The 17,196-nt window shown below is 53.7% G+C and overlaps 2 protein-coding genes across 17 annotated transcripts in view; both read right to left on the bottom strand.

Annotated features, from left to right (window-relative positions):
* The window catches only part of PEBP4 (phosphatidylethanolamine binding protein 4), a 404,209-nt gene that overhangs the window by 30,718 nt on the left and 356,295 nt on the right, over positions 1-17,196 (bottom strand). The window lies entirely within an intron of this gene.
* EGR3 (early growth response 3) lies at positions 1,937-7,826 on the bottom strand. Of its 4 annotated transcripts, XM_053269474.1 has the most exons (3): positions 6,424-6,549; positions 6,027-6,105; positions 1,937-5,560 (listed from the first exon to the last, which is right to left on the bottom strand). In XM_053269474.1, the coding sequence occupies exons 2-3, from the start codon at positions 6,052-6,054 to the stop codon at positions 4,485-4,487; spliced, it is 1,104 nt and encodes a 367-aa protein (XP_053125449.1). In that variant the 5' UTR covers positions 6,055-6,105; positions 6,424-6,549; the 3' UTR covers positions 1,937-4,484. The 4 variants fall into 4 exon arrangements, with proteins under 4 accessions (XP_053125449.1, XP_053125448.1, XP_053125450.1 ...); XM_053269473.1 differs by lacking the exons at positions 6,027-6,105; positions 6,424-6,549 and adding an exon at positions 7,642-7,826; XM_053269475.1 differs by lacking the exons at positions 6,027-6,105; positions 6,424-6,549 and adding an exon at positions 7,446-7,540.

The raw sequence follows: 17,196 nt of genomic DNA, 5'->3' as shown, positions 1-17,196 counted from the left end.
AATATAAATGCCCTGAGAAGCAGTAGTAACCCCACTGATTGTGAGAGCTGATCTGCTCCAAGGTCCAGTTTACCCAAAGAGCAGAACATGTGATACAGCTTTTTCTGGCACAGATAATTTCAGCACAGTGGGAGTACGGCATGCCTGAACTAAATATTCCCCTGTTTTTTAAAAAAAGACTTCCTTGCACACAGAAAACCAGCCGGTCAGAGAAAGCTAAGCCAAACCATTCTCCCCAACATGCTAGTTTTCTTTGTGCAAAGGGGTTTTTACCTGGGGGGGGGGAGGAGAAGCATTTAAACATCCAACATTTCCACCTCTGTGAAGTGATGCAGAGCTTTTTCACATGATCCAGCTGATTAGGTGTAATTATGGAGGGAGAAGCAGCAGGACTCTTAATGATATCCACACACACCACCCTTAAATTCCACCAATTTAGTCAAACCATACCCCCCAGGTAGCCTTCTACCCTTCCTGTAGTAGCGGGTACAACCAGCCCCCCTCTGCCCACCCCATAATTCAAGCACTGCAAAATATGTGTCTGAGCTGATCTACAAGTCAGAATAATTCACTTTCAGCTGATCCAACCCTATTAAATGAAACAAACTTGAAAACCTGCTGCTCCAAGCTTAACAGATCTAGTTAATGCATGTCTGTAAACATTAGCTGAATGTATAGACTTTAGGACTTCTCCTCCATTGCTCCTCAATGGAGAAGCAAGTCGCAAGTAATAAATATATTAACACAGACACAGAAATACCACCACTGTTGGTTAGTCCTTGCAAAGCAAGGCAGATCACATCACCAAATAATACTTGGCTTTTCTGTAGCCCCTTCTATTCAAAGTTCACTTTATGAATGAAGACCATATCCTCATGGTACTTGCAGTACCCCCCAGTATGACATGTTAGATTAGGCACAGGACATATGATGGCACCTCTCTTTCTTAAGATCTTTGAATCCCTAATAAGCAGTTTCCCAATGAGCAATTTCATCTTCAGTTACGGCTACCATTTCTAAAAACCATGCATGGGTTGTTTTTAACCCTCACATGTCATGCCACATGCCTACCAGAACAGTCCTGTTCGCCTGTCTTTCTCTACCGGAAGTCATGAGGCTTTGGGAAGGAGACTGAGTATTATCAACTAAGCCATTAAGACCCTCCTTCATCCTAGCCTCTTTTAAACATTTCATGGAGAACCATCAGTATGCAGTAATTATTTTTATCATTTGTGTGGCACTGTCTATTGGAATCCTGGAATAAGATGGAAATGGACAGTTAAAGGGCTTCCACGCCACACAAAGATATGTATGCCAACACAGTCTCTGTGCCAATGCACTTATAACCTTCAGTAAGGTAAGAGGGAGAGTTTACATGGGGAGTTGCAATTTTTAAAATTAAACATTCTGCATTATAGACCAGGGATGATACAGAGCAAGTCAGACATTAGGAGGAAGAGCCAAAGTCTACAGAGACCATCTGCAGTAGAGACCTAAAAGACTGAGAATCAGGACCCATCCTACATGAAATTACTTGGAAGTAAATCCCTTATTACAGTGGATTTTAATTCCAGGTAAACTGCTTGTGACTTGCAGCCCTAAATGTTCCCTTCTATCTCCAGCTTCTGGAATACAATGGAAATGGTGGAAGAGAGCAGAGCACGGGCCACAAAAACAAGCTGATTTCAAAGCCTCACTTGTTCAAAGCACTCGAGTAGTGACCACTAAACCTTATGCACTGTCCAGGAAAATAAATGGAACTCGGATAAGAGACAAACACTTCTAAATGGTGCCAGAAACGAGAGAACACATATAAACACATTCCAGCTCAGATCTGCAAGGATTCACAATGCCTACAATCCCAGTTTTAAGCAAACCATTTCTTTCTTTTACATATCAAAGATCTTTTCTCCCAAAACAGATAATATACAACATATAATATGCTCACGCAATTATATTTTTAAAAGAAAATAATAATAAAAAGATATTTACTACAAGGATTTGATTGTCAGCAAACACAATATATTTACTGCATTAGCATTTGCTCACAGTGCAAATGGTACAACAATACATCAGTTCAATATTTCTGATTTTTCCCCTTTAAAATGCTGTATGCATTAACTATCATATTTGCATTACAACGTGACAAATGAGCAAATGAAATGTGTGTGAAAATTATCACTTTTTCACAATATCAAGCATTTTAACCTTAGTATAAGGTACTATAAATCCAAGAAATAAAAACATCCACAAAATATATTACATCTGGTTTGTCTTTTTTTCTAAGTACTCAACTTTATACAAAAGTCTTTCAAAAAATATCATTCCCTTAGATTTATTTTTTTTAGTTAAACCTGATTTTTGTTTCTTTCAGTTCACATAAATTAGACTGCATTTTTGTCTCTCTGAGTTTTTTTTTTTTTTCATTTTAAGTTCTTTTTTCTAAACATGCAGACATCAAACCTGGATAAAACACAACCTTTTGGCAACAAAGTTTTTTTTTTAATAATTATTATCATTGTTTTGCTTAAATATCTGAGCAGTTTTATTAAAACAAAACAAAATGAAAGAAAAACAAAGCAAGACATGCAATGACATGCACGTACCAGAAGGAGAATAGGAAAAGGGCAAATCGCTTTCTCTCCCCCTCGGTTTCTCTTAAGTGGAACAACCTCCCCACCCCGCATAAAACAAAAATAAAATCACATTATAAAAAGTACTCATTAAAACACTGTTGTCTGCATTTCTGGAAAGAATTGCCCTTGTGCTTAAAATAAAAAACAAATCCAAAAAACCCACCCCAAATTGATTCCCAATAGCCCTCTTTCCCAAAATGACATTCCCAGGGGGAGCTAGGAGGACCTGGAAATTGCTAACCAACATCCCATTCACTTTTCAAGGGTCTTTTGAACACACACACAGTTCATTTGAATTACACACACACACACACACACACTCACTCTCTTACTTCAGGCACACACAAAAATAGTGCTTTTAAAAGAAGAGAAGGGAAAGAGGGTGCATAAAATGACCCTTAAAGCAGACACCCTGTAAACTCTACTGCCTCTTCCACTCCAACAGTATCCTAGCCTCAGGAGGGAAATGAATAGGAATCCATCAACAGTACATTCAAGTCAGGAGGGAGATGCAAGAAGGGAAGTCTGATGCCCCCCCCCCTTCTTTGGGGCTCCACCGAATAACTATATTCAAAGCTCCCAACGGGATAAGTAAGAAGTGGATTTGGGGTAGCAAAACAAAAATCAAAGGGGGGGGGGTGTTAAAAAAATGCTTTTCTCGCCCCCTCCTCCTTTGGTGGAAACAATGAGAGAGAGAGAGAGAGAGAGAGAGAGAGAGAGAGAGAGAGAGAGAGAGAGAGAGTCTGTAAAATACTCAGACCCTCTTTCAGCATCATTATCCTGCACTATGAAGCCAAGAGTGACATGGAGGACAGTGTCTTTAAAAACAAACTCCTGTGAAATCCCAAAGATGTTGAGGCAGGAGAGCATCCAGGAAGGGGAGGGGGCGGCGGAAAGGTGCGTGCCTGAGATACGCAAAGGGACCGGTGGAGAGGTGGGGATTTGTCTGGTTTAGAAGGGATACTGGGGAATGCTTTTGGGGTGGAGGGGGAAAGGAGATGGGCTTGGGGGGAAAGCTCAGCCGCCAGAGAGAGAGAATCACCCGTTCTTGAGGTCCCAAGCCAGGCTGCTCTCCATGCAAAGCGCGGCTCCCTTCGCAAGCCAAGCGCGAAGAAGGGGCCTGAAGGCGCTCAGAGATCCAAAAGTCAGAGCCGCAATAGCGGAGACAGAAGCCGCGGCGGCTCAGTTCTGGAGCAGGGCACTTGCCACCAGCCAGTCCTTTCCTTTCCCCCTCTCCAGCTCGGGGGCGGGGGGGCAGCGGGGAGGAGGGGAGGATTCGGGGTGCTTGGCTCTGAGGCTCACAGCCCCTTGGAGAGAGGGGCTTGGACGGAGGGCAGCGGGGGGGGAAGAGGTTCAGTGATCGGTAAAAGCAGCCCAGCTCCGCTCGGGAGCCTCTCTCTCTTTCTCACACGCACAAAGACACGCGCGCGCGCACGCACACACACATACACACACGGTCTCCACGGGCAGGAAGCGCCGCGCTTTGGTGCCCCCCTCCATCGAGGGAGAAAAGGAAGAAGATCCGGGGAGGGCGCCTGCTAGGGGGCCCCGGGAAATGCCCCGCCCTGCCCCCCGCCCCATTCACACGTGCCAGCCTGAGCTCCCCACACCCCACGGCAGCTCATCTGGGGGGCGCGGGTCTGGCCCTCCTCCCTCTGCCCTAAGCCGCTGCGGATCAAGACGATCCGGCGGACAGTTCAAGGCTCGCTCCCACCAGCAGCGCAAAGGCAGCCCCTCGGCGGCGGGAGCTTGGAGGCGGGAAAACGCGCAGGGGCTGCTGCGCGGGTTTTGCGCCTCGCAGCGAAAGGCAGCGATCGGGAGGCACTGGGACTCGGCGGGGCGGGAGCGTCATGCGCAGGTGGTGACCACGGGGGGCGCCAGGGGCACTGGGGGCGAGCCGGCGCCAGCGGCGCCCGTAGCGGCGGCAGCGGAGCCCTTGTCACCGGCGGCCTTCTTCTCCTTCTGCTTGAGGTGGATCTTGGCGTGCCGCTTGCGCTCGTCGCTGCGCGCGAATTTGCGCCCGCAGAACTCGCAAGCGAAGGGCTTCTCGCCCGTGTGCGTGCGGATGTGGGTGGTGAGGTGGTCGCTGCGGCTGAAGCTGCGCATGCAGATGCGGCACTGGAAGGGCTTGTGGCCCGTGTGGATGCGCAGGTGCCGCGTCAGCTCGTCCGAGCGCGAGAAGCGCCGGTCGCAGCCCTCGGCCGGGCAGGCGTGCGGCCGCTCGTGCAGCGGCGTCTTGCTGGGCCGGTTGGGATACTTGCGCGGCCGGATGGGCTTGAGGGTGAGCGGCGCCTGCTGCTGCAGGCTGCCGAAGCCGGGGTGGATCTGCTTGTCCTTGAAGGCTTTGATGGTCTCCAGCGGGGTGATGGGCGGCGGGTTGACCCGGATCGGGTCCAAGTTCTGGAAGGGTTTGTGCTCGGGGAGGCTGCCCATGTCGCTGGGGTGGTGGTAGAGGTTGTAGTCCGGGATCATAGGGAAGAGGCTGCTGTCTAGGGCGCCGCCGCCGGCCCCGCCGCCGGGCTTGGCGCCCTGGTAATCCTGCGCCGAGTAGGCGAGGCCGGCGTTGGCCTGCGGGTCGTGGAAGGGCACCGGCTCGCCGGCGTAAAGGTCACTGCAGGTGGAGTAAGGGGGCAGCGCCGGGTACATGCCCTCCACCTCGGCCTGGCTCTGCACCTGCACCATGCTGCCCGTCGAGGCCTGCGTGCTGCTGCTGGCGAGGGCGCCGGACGAAGGCGGCACCCCCAGGATGCCCGCGCTCATCAGGCTGATGATGTTGTCCTGGCACCAGTTGGACGGCGAGTCGAAGGCGAATTTGCCCAGGTAGGTCACCGTCTTGTTGCCCCCGGGGGCGGGCTGGAAGGAGCCCGAGTATGACGAGAGGTCCTGGCTGGGCTTGTCGGCTAAGCCAATATCCATTACATTATCTGCGGAGGGAGAGAGAAGGAGAGGGTCAGCGACTGGGGGGGGGGAGGAGGTGGGGGGCATGAAGGAGGGGGCCGGCGGGAACCTGCTTATGGCGGCAGGGAGAGGGGTTCCTGGGGAGAAGTTGGGGCCCCCGGGATCTCCAGACCCCGAGGCTGAACAGCCGGTGGCAAGGCGGGCCAAGCTAGACCCCGACGCCTCAAGCACAGGTGCCTGCACACGATCTGGCCGGGGGGAGGCATAGGGAGGGCGGCCCAGGCCGGAGCCCTTGGATCTGAAGCCTGGGAGCAGGGCCAAGAACCTGGATGATGCCCGGTGGCGGGGAGGGGCACGTCAACTCTTTTCGGTGTCTCCCCCAGCCCACCCCAGTGAATGGGAAAAGAGGCGTCTGGATCGCCCTTCCCCACGCACCCGTGAAGGTACACAAACGCCCGCGCGCACACAACTGAGGCGATGTGACATACGTACATGTGTGTAAGGATCTGTTCACAGCCATCTCTACACAGGCACGCACAGCGGAGGGGGGGGCACCACAAACAGCACAGGGCTTGGTACGAAAAAGACACACATGTGCACACGCGTGTTGGACACGGGCAAAAGAGGTAGGCACACACGCGAGAGAATCGACAAGCGCTTCCCCAGCAGCCCCGGGCCACGTGGAACCGCGAAAGAGCGCATCGCCGCCGCGACGCCATAGCCACAGAGCCAGCAGCCCCGAGGAGTTTCGGGGCTGGCTAGAAGCCGCTGCGCCCCGGGGCGCACACGGCTGGGGCATAGGCAGATGGTCGGAGGGGCAAGGGCAGCAGCAGCAGCAGCCCCCCGGGAAGGGGGGAAGGGGAGGAGGGGGGTCAGAGGAAGCAGGTACCTGAAGTTACAGGTAGGCTCAGGCTGCCGAGAGCGAGCTGGTCTTTCTCTCTCTCTACTTGGCTCCAGGCGCTTTCCCACCCCACCGACACAGCAGGGGACTTCCAGCAGAGCTTTACAAACTTGCCGTGATTTCTGCATCTAGACCAGTTATGAAAAATATAAGGGGGAGGGTATTCCTCCCCACCCCGTTTCTTGTTTAGTAGCGGCGGTGTCGATCCAGCAAGAGCAGAGCCACCGCGGAGAAGAGGATTTGGGAGGGGAGGGGTGCTTAATCAAAAGCCCACGAGGGGGAGGCGGCGGCGGGGCCAGGAGGACCTGAACGGAGTCGGCTCCAGACCTCTCCCCAGCTCGCCCCTCTGCACTCCTTCCAGCGATCCGGAGACACCCAGAAGTAAGCCGCGCAACTTCGGCGCTGGCCCGAAGGCCGGCTGGCCAAGCGGAGGAGAGGCAGCAGCCCCCTTTTGGGCTTCCCCTGCTCCACTCGCCTCCTCTCCCGCCACCATCTCTCCAGCAATCCCGGACTCCCAAATCCTCCCCCGGAGAAACCTCCCCGCGCTGGGAGAGAGAAGATCCCCGCACTCCCTCCCACACCCTCCTGGCTTCGCAGGATTTCTAGCTCTTGACATGGAGATATATCTGGAGTCATAACAAGAGACAGGAGGAATGAGGGGGAGCCGCGCGGGGGCTCGGCGTGTGTGTGTGCCCGCGCGCAAGCAGCGATGGCAGGCAGCAACAGCAGCACATGGAGAGGGCGAGGGAGAGACACACGCACCGAGGAGGGCAGGCAGGCAGGCAGGGAGGGCGACACACACAGCCACAAGGCACACCAGCGCCGGGAGAAGCCAGCCTCGGCCCCGCCACCGCCCCACACACAGGCAGCGCGCAGCAGAGACCCTTCCGCCGGCCAAGCGGAGGCCTACGAAGGGCGGCCTCAGGGGCAGCAGGGGCTTTCAAGGCCCCCAGCCCGCCCGCCTCTCGCCCGCCCTACCTCCCGGCTTCTCCCCGGCTGGCGCGTCCTACCATTCTCGCCTGGAGCCCGACAGCGCGCAGGGAAGGCGGGAGCGGTAGGGACAGCCGTACAGGCGCAGCCCGGCGGCCTCGCTTTGCCCGGGAGGCTCCCTCGCCCACCCACCTCCCCCCCACCTCAACACATGCTTCTCCCTCCCACCCTCTCCCCCTCCCCCGCAACCATCTTCTCCCTTCCGCCCTCCTTTACCTGCCGCCATCTGGTTGTTATAGTGAGCCACCGACGCCTCGCCGTTGCCGGAGAAGATGTTCAGCGAGTTGGGGATCTCCTCTGGGTACAAATTGTCAGGCAACTGGTTCATCAAAGTGTTCATGGTCCCCGGCAGCTTCTCCACGAGTTTGCCTGTCATAGCACTGGAGGAGGAGGAGGAGGAAGAGGAGGAGGAGGCGGCGGCTTCTGCTGCTGTCGCTGCGACGACGGAGGGTTCAAAGTGGCTCCGAGCTCCGTTCCCGACGAGACGGCATCCGAATGGCAAATCCGTGCGAGGGAGATCATGCGAGAGAAAAGTTGCGGCGGTGGGCAGGGAGGCGGGTTGGGGGCATGAAGGCGGTGTGTGAACCGGGGAGGGTGGGGGCGCGCAATCCTCGGTGGATCCCTGAAGGTGATTCCTGGAGCGAGGAGGGGGGGGCTGATCTGCTTTGCAGATCGGGTTATGGAAGATGGTGGGAGTCTTTAGTCCCTCCCTGCCCCCCCTCCCCGCGCTCGCTCCGTTTCGCTCGCTCCTTCTTCCCTGCCTTTCTTCCTGCCTTCCTCCGCTCGCTCGTGAAGCAGGTTCACTCACTGCAGCCCAAATGCTCAGCCAGGGAAATCCACCAGCCTATTTATGTGAGCGGCGGGAAAGCTCCGTGACGTAGCTGCCCATATATGGACAGACAAAGTCGAGCCGAAGCTGAGACGTCACAATGGAAGCTCCTCACAATGGAACGTTTAGCAAGCAGGAAGCCAGCCGCGCCGAAGCCGAAGCCGGGAGATGCAAAGCAGGGCCGCCGCGGCAGGGAGACGGACAGCTGCTCCCAGCCGCGGCACGGCCGGGAGGGCGGCTCGCCGGCGGCGGCTGCTGCTGCTGCTGCTGCTGCAGCAGGGCCACTTCCAGCCGGCTGCTGGAGCCGGCGCCTGGCTTTCAAGCGCCCCCAGCCAGGCGAGGACCAGCCTGCCTCTGGCCGAGCGGGGCTCCAGCTGCAGAGAGGGACCCTCCGAGTCCGAGAGAAGCCCCTCGACAAGGGGCAGGCAGCAGGCGCGCTTCGCAGACGCAGACATCGTGGGGAAGCCTCCCTCCCCCGCTCCGTCTCTGATGCCCCGGCACGCGACCCGCAGGATTTGACCGGGGGTGGGGGCACCGAGGCTCGCTCCTTCTGAAGACTAGATGGATGAGGGCGGGCGGCAGAGTTGCCCGCCGGGCACAGCGGGGCTTGCGGGGCTGCACGGGTCACAGTGGACTCGTTCCAGCCCCAGCAAACGTCCTCCCTGTGAGTCGGCCTGCATTTCCCGGAGAGTCTGCTGTTGCGCAGAAAGCTCGATTACAATTAAACGTTAATCACACTGGACAAGAAGAAGAGCATTAATTTTTTGCGGGGGGGGAGGTTGGTGGGATGATCTTCCCATTGAGCATTCATTAGTCAAGGTCAGCTCAAGGGAGGGGGGCGTTCAGTAAGGTTGAAGGGGACTCTGGCACAAGAAGCGAAGACAGGCTCCTTCCTTCCACTTTCTCCCCCAGGCGAGACCCTTCCCTCAGGGGCCATCCCCGCCCCCACTTCATGGGCCAGTTATAGCTACGCCGCGGCGCAAGGTATATAGTTTATTCTTCTGGCACTATTGTTTATCCGATTTATATTCCACTTTTCCTCCAAGGGTGCTAAGGGCATTTGCTTGGGTCCTCCTTTCATCCTCACAACAACCCTGTGAGGGAGGTTAGGCTGGGAGATTGTGGCTGGCCCAAGGCCATCCTGTGGGGGAAGTGAACGCGGGGCTTCTCCCCGGCCCAAATCCAGCACTGCCCGTGACACACCGCACCGGCCAGAAGAAATGGCTGGAAGCCCGACTTCTTCCGAAGTGACCCAAGGGCCACCGCCCCCCTCCCGCCGAACTCCAGAGTAGCAGATCTCCTCTTTCCAGTGGGGACAGGGCAGGCTGCTGGCTGGCGAGGAACACGGCTTGCCAAGGAGAATTGGTTTCCCAAGGGAGCGAGGTGACGAAAAAAGTGTCGGCTGCTGCAGCCGGTGCTTTTGTGGGAGTTGAGGGCACCGGGAGGATGCGGAGAGGCAGCAGGAGAGGCCGTGGCAGCCAGCCTCCTCAGATTCCCCTTCCAGTGATGGGAGACAGAAAGGCAACACACACACACACACCCATCCCGTGCGGGCTGTAATCCTCTCCTCTCCTCTCCTTCCCCCCCGCCCGCCCGCCGCGTCTCCAGTTGAAACCAGGCTCAGCGATCGCCTGAATAATTGCAAGCAGGTAACACTTGTTGCTCGCCGGTGATTTCTAGCCCTCCCGTCCCCCACCCCGCCGAAAGTTTGGCACGAACTGAGGCGTCGGTAATTAGGTGGTTTCGTGCTAAGTGTGCCAACTGATGCTATCTTGAAATAAAACCCTCGGAGTTATGTAGCAAATGCATGGAAAAACGAGATGTTGCAATCGCTCCACTTACCCAACTCCTGCACCGCCAGCTTTGCGATGGGAGCGCAAGGCGCGCTGGAGGGAAAGCTGGATCGGGAGAGCGCGGGGTGGCGGGACCGGAGGTGAGCCCGGAGAGCCTCTAGGCTGGCTGCTTCGCGGGCGTGTGAGGAGGTGGCAAAAAGCCGACTCCTGGGCAGCGCCGCAGCAGGCATCGCAAGGATGGTCCTTGACGGATGCCAAGCGTGCCGCACAAGAGGTCTGTCTACCTGAGCGGGGGTGGAGGAGACGCCGCACAGTAGTAGCTCGATGCCTGAGCATGCCCGCTCTCATGCGGTGTCCCCTCGGAAGTAAGACCCACACTCATCCTAGTGTTCACGGGGCTCAGTGCCGAATAAGCCCGTGTGCAGAGCACTGCAGCCTAAGGCTTGACTGGGGTGTGTTTGCCCATGTTTTGTTTACTGATGGTGGGTATAACCTGGATGTAGGTAGCCTGCCTTTAAAAAAAAAGGGGGGGAGGAGGGTTTAAATTCAGAGTCGTCTTGTATTCGGGTAAATATGGGTAGTACCGCCTGCTGGGTACCCCTAGGACCGAGGATCCAAAGTCTTGGATTCTGATTATGGCTTTGCCATCGACAAGTTGCCAAAGCCAACATTTCACAGAGGGAACAGAGAGATACTCCAAATCAAGGCTCACTTCCTGAGTCCCGCCCTGCCCCCACACTAAACTTTACTAAAAGCTCTACTACATCAACTGTGTTCACTGATGGCTGGAAATTTGGGAAGGAATAAGTGTGAACCTCACCGGAAGGCAAAATGGTTCGTGAATATGACTCTGCGTTCATGGGGGTGGGGGAGTGAGCCCCCTGCCTTTTCATTTAGATCTCACATTATTCCTGGGGAATACCTATGGCTATTCGGGAGTGTTGAAAACTAAGCACAACATGGGCTCTTTAAGCATCACATTTTCCCTCCTTTCCTCCGTAATTTAATTCTGGATATATGTATCCAAAAGCAGGCTCTTCTTGATGTGAATCTTGGCCCCCAGCCCACAACCTGAATAAAATGGTATTCCTGAGAGGAGAGGGGGAGAACTGTTTTGAGCGGTTTGCGGTGCGAGGCGGGGCAGAGGCTCTTTCAGACCACACTTGAAAATGTGGGGTGAGTTGTTTGGTCCGATTTCCACTCGGAAAAGACAAGAAAAGCTGGACGACCCAAGAGCCCCGGGGGTGATGGAGTGCTGAGCCCTGCGACTGGAACTGTGTCTGTGCTCAGTGGCCCGTCTCCCCGCTCCGTGGGTGCTGGGTTGTGCATGGACCCCTCGCCCCACAAGCGCGGGGCGGAGGTGTGGGGGGAGGAGGATAGACAGTGCTGTGAGGGGCGAGTTCAGGTTACATGCAGGTCGATTTTGGGTCCTGCCGTCCGGAACTCTCGCCGGGAGATGCACCAACAGGGCAGCTCTTGAAGCGTGCAGGAGCCGAGCCCAGGGGCGATCGGGGGGAGGCTGGGCGCCCTCTATGGCTCGTAGGGACAGGGCTGCTGGAGGAGGGCGAGCGAGCGAGCGAGCAAGGAGGAGGAGCAGCAGGCAGGTGTCTGCAAGGAGAGGAAGGGCGCGGGGGCGCGCGGCTGGCGGGGGCGGCTCGCCAGGGATCCCTGCTCAGGCAGCGCCCCGCCGCCGCAGCCCCGGGCTTGGCTAGGCCGGCAGCCGAGGGGAAGCTCCATACAAGGCCAGGATCCGGCCCCGCCTCGGACTCCTTATTTGGCGCCCGGTTCCGGCTCCCGGGTGGCATTTTCCTCCCCGCCCACCCCCGGCATGCTGCAAGCGAGTGGAAAGCGAGATGGAGAGCGGAACCAGCGGCCTTGAAAGGCGCCGCCCGCTCGGGGGAGGGGAGATCCGGCGGCGGCCAAGCGACGGGAGCGAGCGAGCGAGCGACTGCTCAGCCCCGCCGCGGGGCCTTTGGCACGGCCGGCCCAGGCTGGGCTCAGGCGTGGGCAACACCCCGGGGCGGAGATGCTCCCGAATTCCGTCGCGCGGCCAGAATTGGGCTGCAAGCGGAGAGTCAGCCGTGCCTTTCCCCTAAGCGGCCCGGAAGGCTGTGCAAAAGACATCGCTGCGCACGCCCCCCCCGTCTCCTCTCTTTTTCACCCCCATGCACACTGCAGCCCGCCCCTATTTCCCTTCTCGATGCACAGGACAATCGCTCCCTCTCACACGCAAATTCAAAGGGTCACAGTTGCAGAAAACCAGAGAGGTTGGTAGAGCCCCCTGCCAGTATAACCTCCTTAAGTGGGTGGGGGGGAGAGCAGGTAGATGTCCCCTCCCCGCGTCTTTCACTGTTCCTGTTCTTCAGGAGCGCCCATATAAAAACAGTGATATTTCTTATTTTAATTAGCCCTTGGATTGCTCCTATTGGAGACGTTGGTTTTAAAGACTGTCAGAGGCCTCGGGTGCTACAGTAGAAAGGCAGCATACACAGCCTCGCAAAAATAATAAACAAATATTTCTCGCCAGCTCACTGGTTCTGCACACTGCTGGCTTTGCAAAGTAAGGACCTTGGCCTTATGCTACCAATGGGTGTATCGGCTATGAAGCACCACAGTGGTATCCTTCAAAGACACAAATCTCCTGGCTTGCGAAAAAAGAAGTGACTGGTTGGTGTTGCTAAAATAGGAGGCATAAAAACAGTAATCACAGCAAGCACTCTTAAAGTGTTTCTTCTTTCTCTCCTTTGCCACTGAATCTACAGTATATATAGAAGTGTGGCCCTTTCGACCAAAGGGACAACCTTGCTTTTCTCTGTCTTGCCCCTGGGCATCTCATTGCGGGCGCGCGCGCGCACACACACACACACACACACACACACACACACACACACACAGAGAAATGGGAAGTGGTGCCCTTGCTTCTCAGCAGAGGAGACGGAATCAGTGACGCTGCCTGTAGAGGGCAGAGGGCCATCTGCTAGTGAGCTGAGCCGACTGGAAGTGGGCTTATTGTCTTCCTGTTGTGGGCAAACCCTGGAGGTTTTGGCTGCTTTCTTGGTGTGGTCAAGTCAGTAGGCGGCCAAGATCTTGGTCAAAATAAAACTACTTGCTGTTGTCAGGCCGTCCTCACACAAAACAGGGCACACTATACTCCTCCCCCCTCTAGGCTGTAGGCAGAGCCAGTTTGGAACATTCTAGATTTCTGAATGTGGGGAATTTAAGTGACACCTCACTAATCAACAGGGAGAACATTTCAGTGAGGCTTCTGTGGCAGCTTCCTGCTTGATTGTAACCCACAGGTCATGTTTGCCTTGCTCCCATCTGTTTGGCACCCAGAATCCACCACTGCAGGGGCGTAGCAAGGTTGGAGTGGGCCCAGAGACAAGATTTTAAAATGTGCCCCCCTCGCAGAAGCTCAGCTCATGAAGTAAAGAAATCTTAAATGAGGCGGAATAGTGGTAACAAAAAGCATAGTAAAATTTTTCTTTCTATCTATCTATCTATCTATCTATCTATCTATCTATCTATCTATCCTATGTGCCACAACAGAACATCATCCTAAATTATTTTTAAAAAGGTTTTGTAAATTGTGGATGATACAAGTCATTTAATGGTCCTAGAGAAAGACATGTAGTTCTGGTAGCTCCAGGTCTTAACACTCACATCAATTTCGCAGGATGAATACAACTGAAGGAAGCCCGGGCGGGTTTGTGGCTGGGGGGGGGTCAGTCATGTGACTTGCCTCTGGGGGGGCCAAGGCAGTGGGCCCCCAGACAATTTTCTCTCCATGCCCTATTATAGTTACGCCCCTGCACCACTAGAAGCATCCAGTGTACCTTGCCTCATGGTAGGATCGCCTCTGGCTACAGGATCTCAATAGGCCAACAAACAATTCCTAAAAGGAGAGGTACCAAAGTTTAAGCCTGTTCAGGAATCCTGTATTTAAACCTAATTGAATTAAACCTAATTGGACTGTATTATTAAACCTAATATTAGGTTCAATAATCTTGGATCAAACCTAATTGGACTGTATTTAAACCAAACCCTACACTAGTGCATTTTACTATAACTTGTAACAATGAATTACATAAAATGAGTCTATTCTCACGAAGGGGGAAAACCGGGCTAAGGGAACCCAGCCCAGTTTTCTCCCACTGTGAGAACCACTGGGCTTGCGGGTGAGCCTGGTGGTTCAGCGGCGGCTAGCCCGCCAAAGTAGCCCTCCCCTAAAACCAGGTTTTGCTTGCAAAAGCCCCATTTTTTCAATCATGAGATGCTGTGGTGCAGCTCCGTGTCATGGCGACTCACAAGAAGCCTCCCAACTGGGAGGCTACAACAAGCCTCCCGGCATCGGGAGACTCTCCGGAATGCCCTGCGCACTCGCATGGGGCATTCTGGGACTTCCAGGGGCCAGAAACCCCACCGATCCCTGCCGCCCCTACTGGCTTCATGACGGAGCCGGTAATTGTGTGGGCTTGCCTCCCAATTGTTTGCGGGGAGAGTGGCCTTGGCCTGCTCTCCCCGCAGAACTCTATTAGGCTCTACACACGGATTGTGTGTGGGTGGAGCCTCAATGCGTGGTGTGAAGAAACCCTTCCTTTTGCTTGCAAGAGCTTCTGAGGCACACTCTTGGGCTATATGGCAAATATCTTGAGCTAGCTTGGTCTTCCCTTCCTTCTGTAAGCCATCTCCCCAATGTCCCCCACAGAGGTAAGGGGAAAATGCTCTTGGGTTTCCTGCTTGGATAGAATGATAGGATGTAACGGCCTGGTTCACACAATTGTTCAAATCTAGGTTTAATGCGGGTTACCAACATTATAGCATGTTTGTATGAACCCGTGCCAAAGCAGGCATCTCAGATTCAACTTGGGCCATAAACTACTTTGGCGTGGGTTCACGCAATCATGCAAATGTTGGTAACCCACATTAAATCTAGATTCATATGATTGTGTGAACCAGGCCAATATGTATGATAAAGAAGCAAGGCAACAGTTCACAGGAAGAATGAGGCACAAATGACCAGGACTAGCCCAAGTCAGTGGGCTAAAAATCAGTGGTCAGTGGGAAAATCTAAATGGTGCTTTCCCTCCCACTGTTTAACATGGGGAAGCAATTGGCAGGAAAGTTCTCCTGCACAAACCCCATTGAAACAAATGAGAATTGCAGGTGAGGTCAGTCCACCCCGCCATCTGCTGCCCTCAATGACACCCCAAATCACTTTACTTTGTGGTAGGACTACCCCTACAGATAACCTCCTTCTAGTAATCATCTTTAGGTTTCTGTAGCTTCACACCATCTTCTGACCAGAACTGCAATCTTATGAGTGGATCAAGAGCTTTCTTCTGGACCGAGAACTACACAGTTGCTTAGGATAGCACTCTGTAGGAAACAGTGTTTAGGCAGCTGGAAGGGACTTTCCCCTCTTCAGACTGCCTTGATGAAGATCTAATGTGCTGCAGTCTACAAAGGTCTGAACAAAGGCCAAGCAAAGGGTCCCCAATAGTAATGGGAAGGCAGGCAGAGTCCAGTGGCCCTGAGTGTGAGGCATGGGTATGTGAGTCTGGTATTTGTGTGTGTTAAATACTCTAGGGACCATGAAGGGTGGGAAATATTTGTGTAGAGATAGGGAAGGCTTACAAATGCCACCTTGCTTTCGAGGGGAGAAGTAGGGATATCACTTAATATTTTGCCTGTGGCAGCAAAATGCTTAAGGCCAACCCAACAGCAAAATATTTTATTGCTATACTATTTCCCAAATACAATCCATTTAATAATTACATGTCCGATCCCAGAGTGTTATGAAATGCTAGGGCTAAGGTAGGTTGTCAAATCAAATGATATATTTACACTATGGACTTCCAGGACTTCAAATCAGGCTTGCACATTTATGTGGGAGGAAGCCCCAGTGAACTTGGTGGAGCTTTCTGCACAGTAAACATGCATAGGATCCGGCTGCACAATTCTCAGTCTCAGGAGGAGGCGGGGGTGGGGGTAGGGTTGCTATTCAGTTTGAAGGTTTCAATTTCTATAAATACAACAAGAATCAGTCATCCGGCTTTTTACATCTTGCAACACACCAGAGTGCACTTTGGACAATTTCAGTTTTCAAAAAGAAAACTGTGGGGAAACTGTTCCATTTAAAATATGGAAAGCAATGATAGCATGTATAGAATATGGATATTTGGAACTTTTTGGGAAGAGGGGCCAGGATTAAATTAAAGACTCTGATTTTTGCCTCCTTCTTGGTCACAATGATTGAATGCACCAGTCATGCAAGGCTTCATTCCCATTTCTTCCAAGCCATCTTAGGCAATGGAACAAGGACTTCTTTGCTATCCCCATCTTTGGACCAATGCTTGGTAGTCTGGCTTCCAAATGCCCTTTTAATAGGTACCTTTTGTGGGTGTGCTTGGAACTGATCCAGTTGCAACATGCGTCCTATATAATTATTTGTCTTATGCACAGATCCCATTACCATAGCTATCACAGCATCTTCTGTTTTTAATAGCATTCATCCTGACTGCACATCTAAGGGAAGGGTTAGGCATATTAATTCCCAGTTTACAGATGGAGAACTGAGGCCAAGGGAGACTAATAGCCAAATCGTTTTCCAAAAGAGAGCAGCACAGAGCTGGGGCTGTTCAAACGTTCTGGTTTATTCTGCTCCCTTGAAAAAATCTGTCCTGTTCTGTCACATGGGTTAAATCTAGATCCCCAAGCAACAAGCCAATGGAGATCCTTCCTGGAGGCAGGTTCTGTCTGGGAACACTGCTCTCAAAGGAAGGCTAATCTTTCCAGCCCCACTCCCCAGCCTTGGGGGACTAAGATTACATCCCAGTGAGGTGAGATGTGCCGATCAGGCCTGTTCCCTCCGCTCGAAAGGCTCTGGCACCACCCCCTTCCCCACGGCCAAACCTGGCAGAACAATAACAATTTTTTTTTTAAAGTTGCTCCAGACTTTATAGTGGAGAGGCTGAACGCTTGCTTTCTTCTGTTGGCAGACACAGGTGAGAATTTCATTTGTAATTACTGTGCAGGAGCAAGCAGGCACTGGCCCAAGCTGTCCTCACCCTCAGAAATGGTGAAAGGCAGGTTCCAGCCCTGCATCCGTTTGAGTGCCAGGCAGCCCGGCCCCACCTTGGCCTCCTT

Source organism: Hemicordylus capensis, chromosome 8 (assembly GCF_027244095.1).
Source record: "Hemicordylus capensis ecotype Gifberg chromosome 8, rHemCap1.1.pri, whole genome shotgun sequence".
In the NCBI taxonomy this organism is placed as follows: Eukaryota; Metazoa; Chordata; class Lepidosauria; order Squamata; family Cordylidae; genus Hemicordylus; species Hemicordylus capensis.
This window is presented reverse-complemented; position numbering and strand designations above follow the sequence as displayed.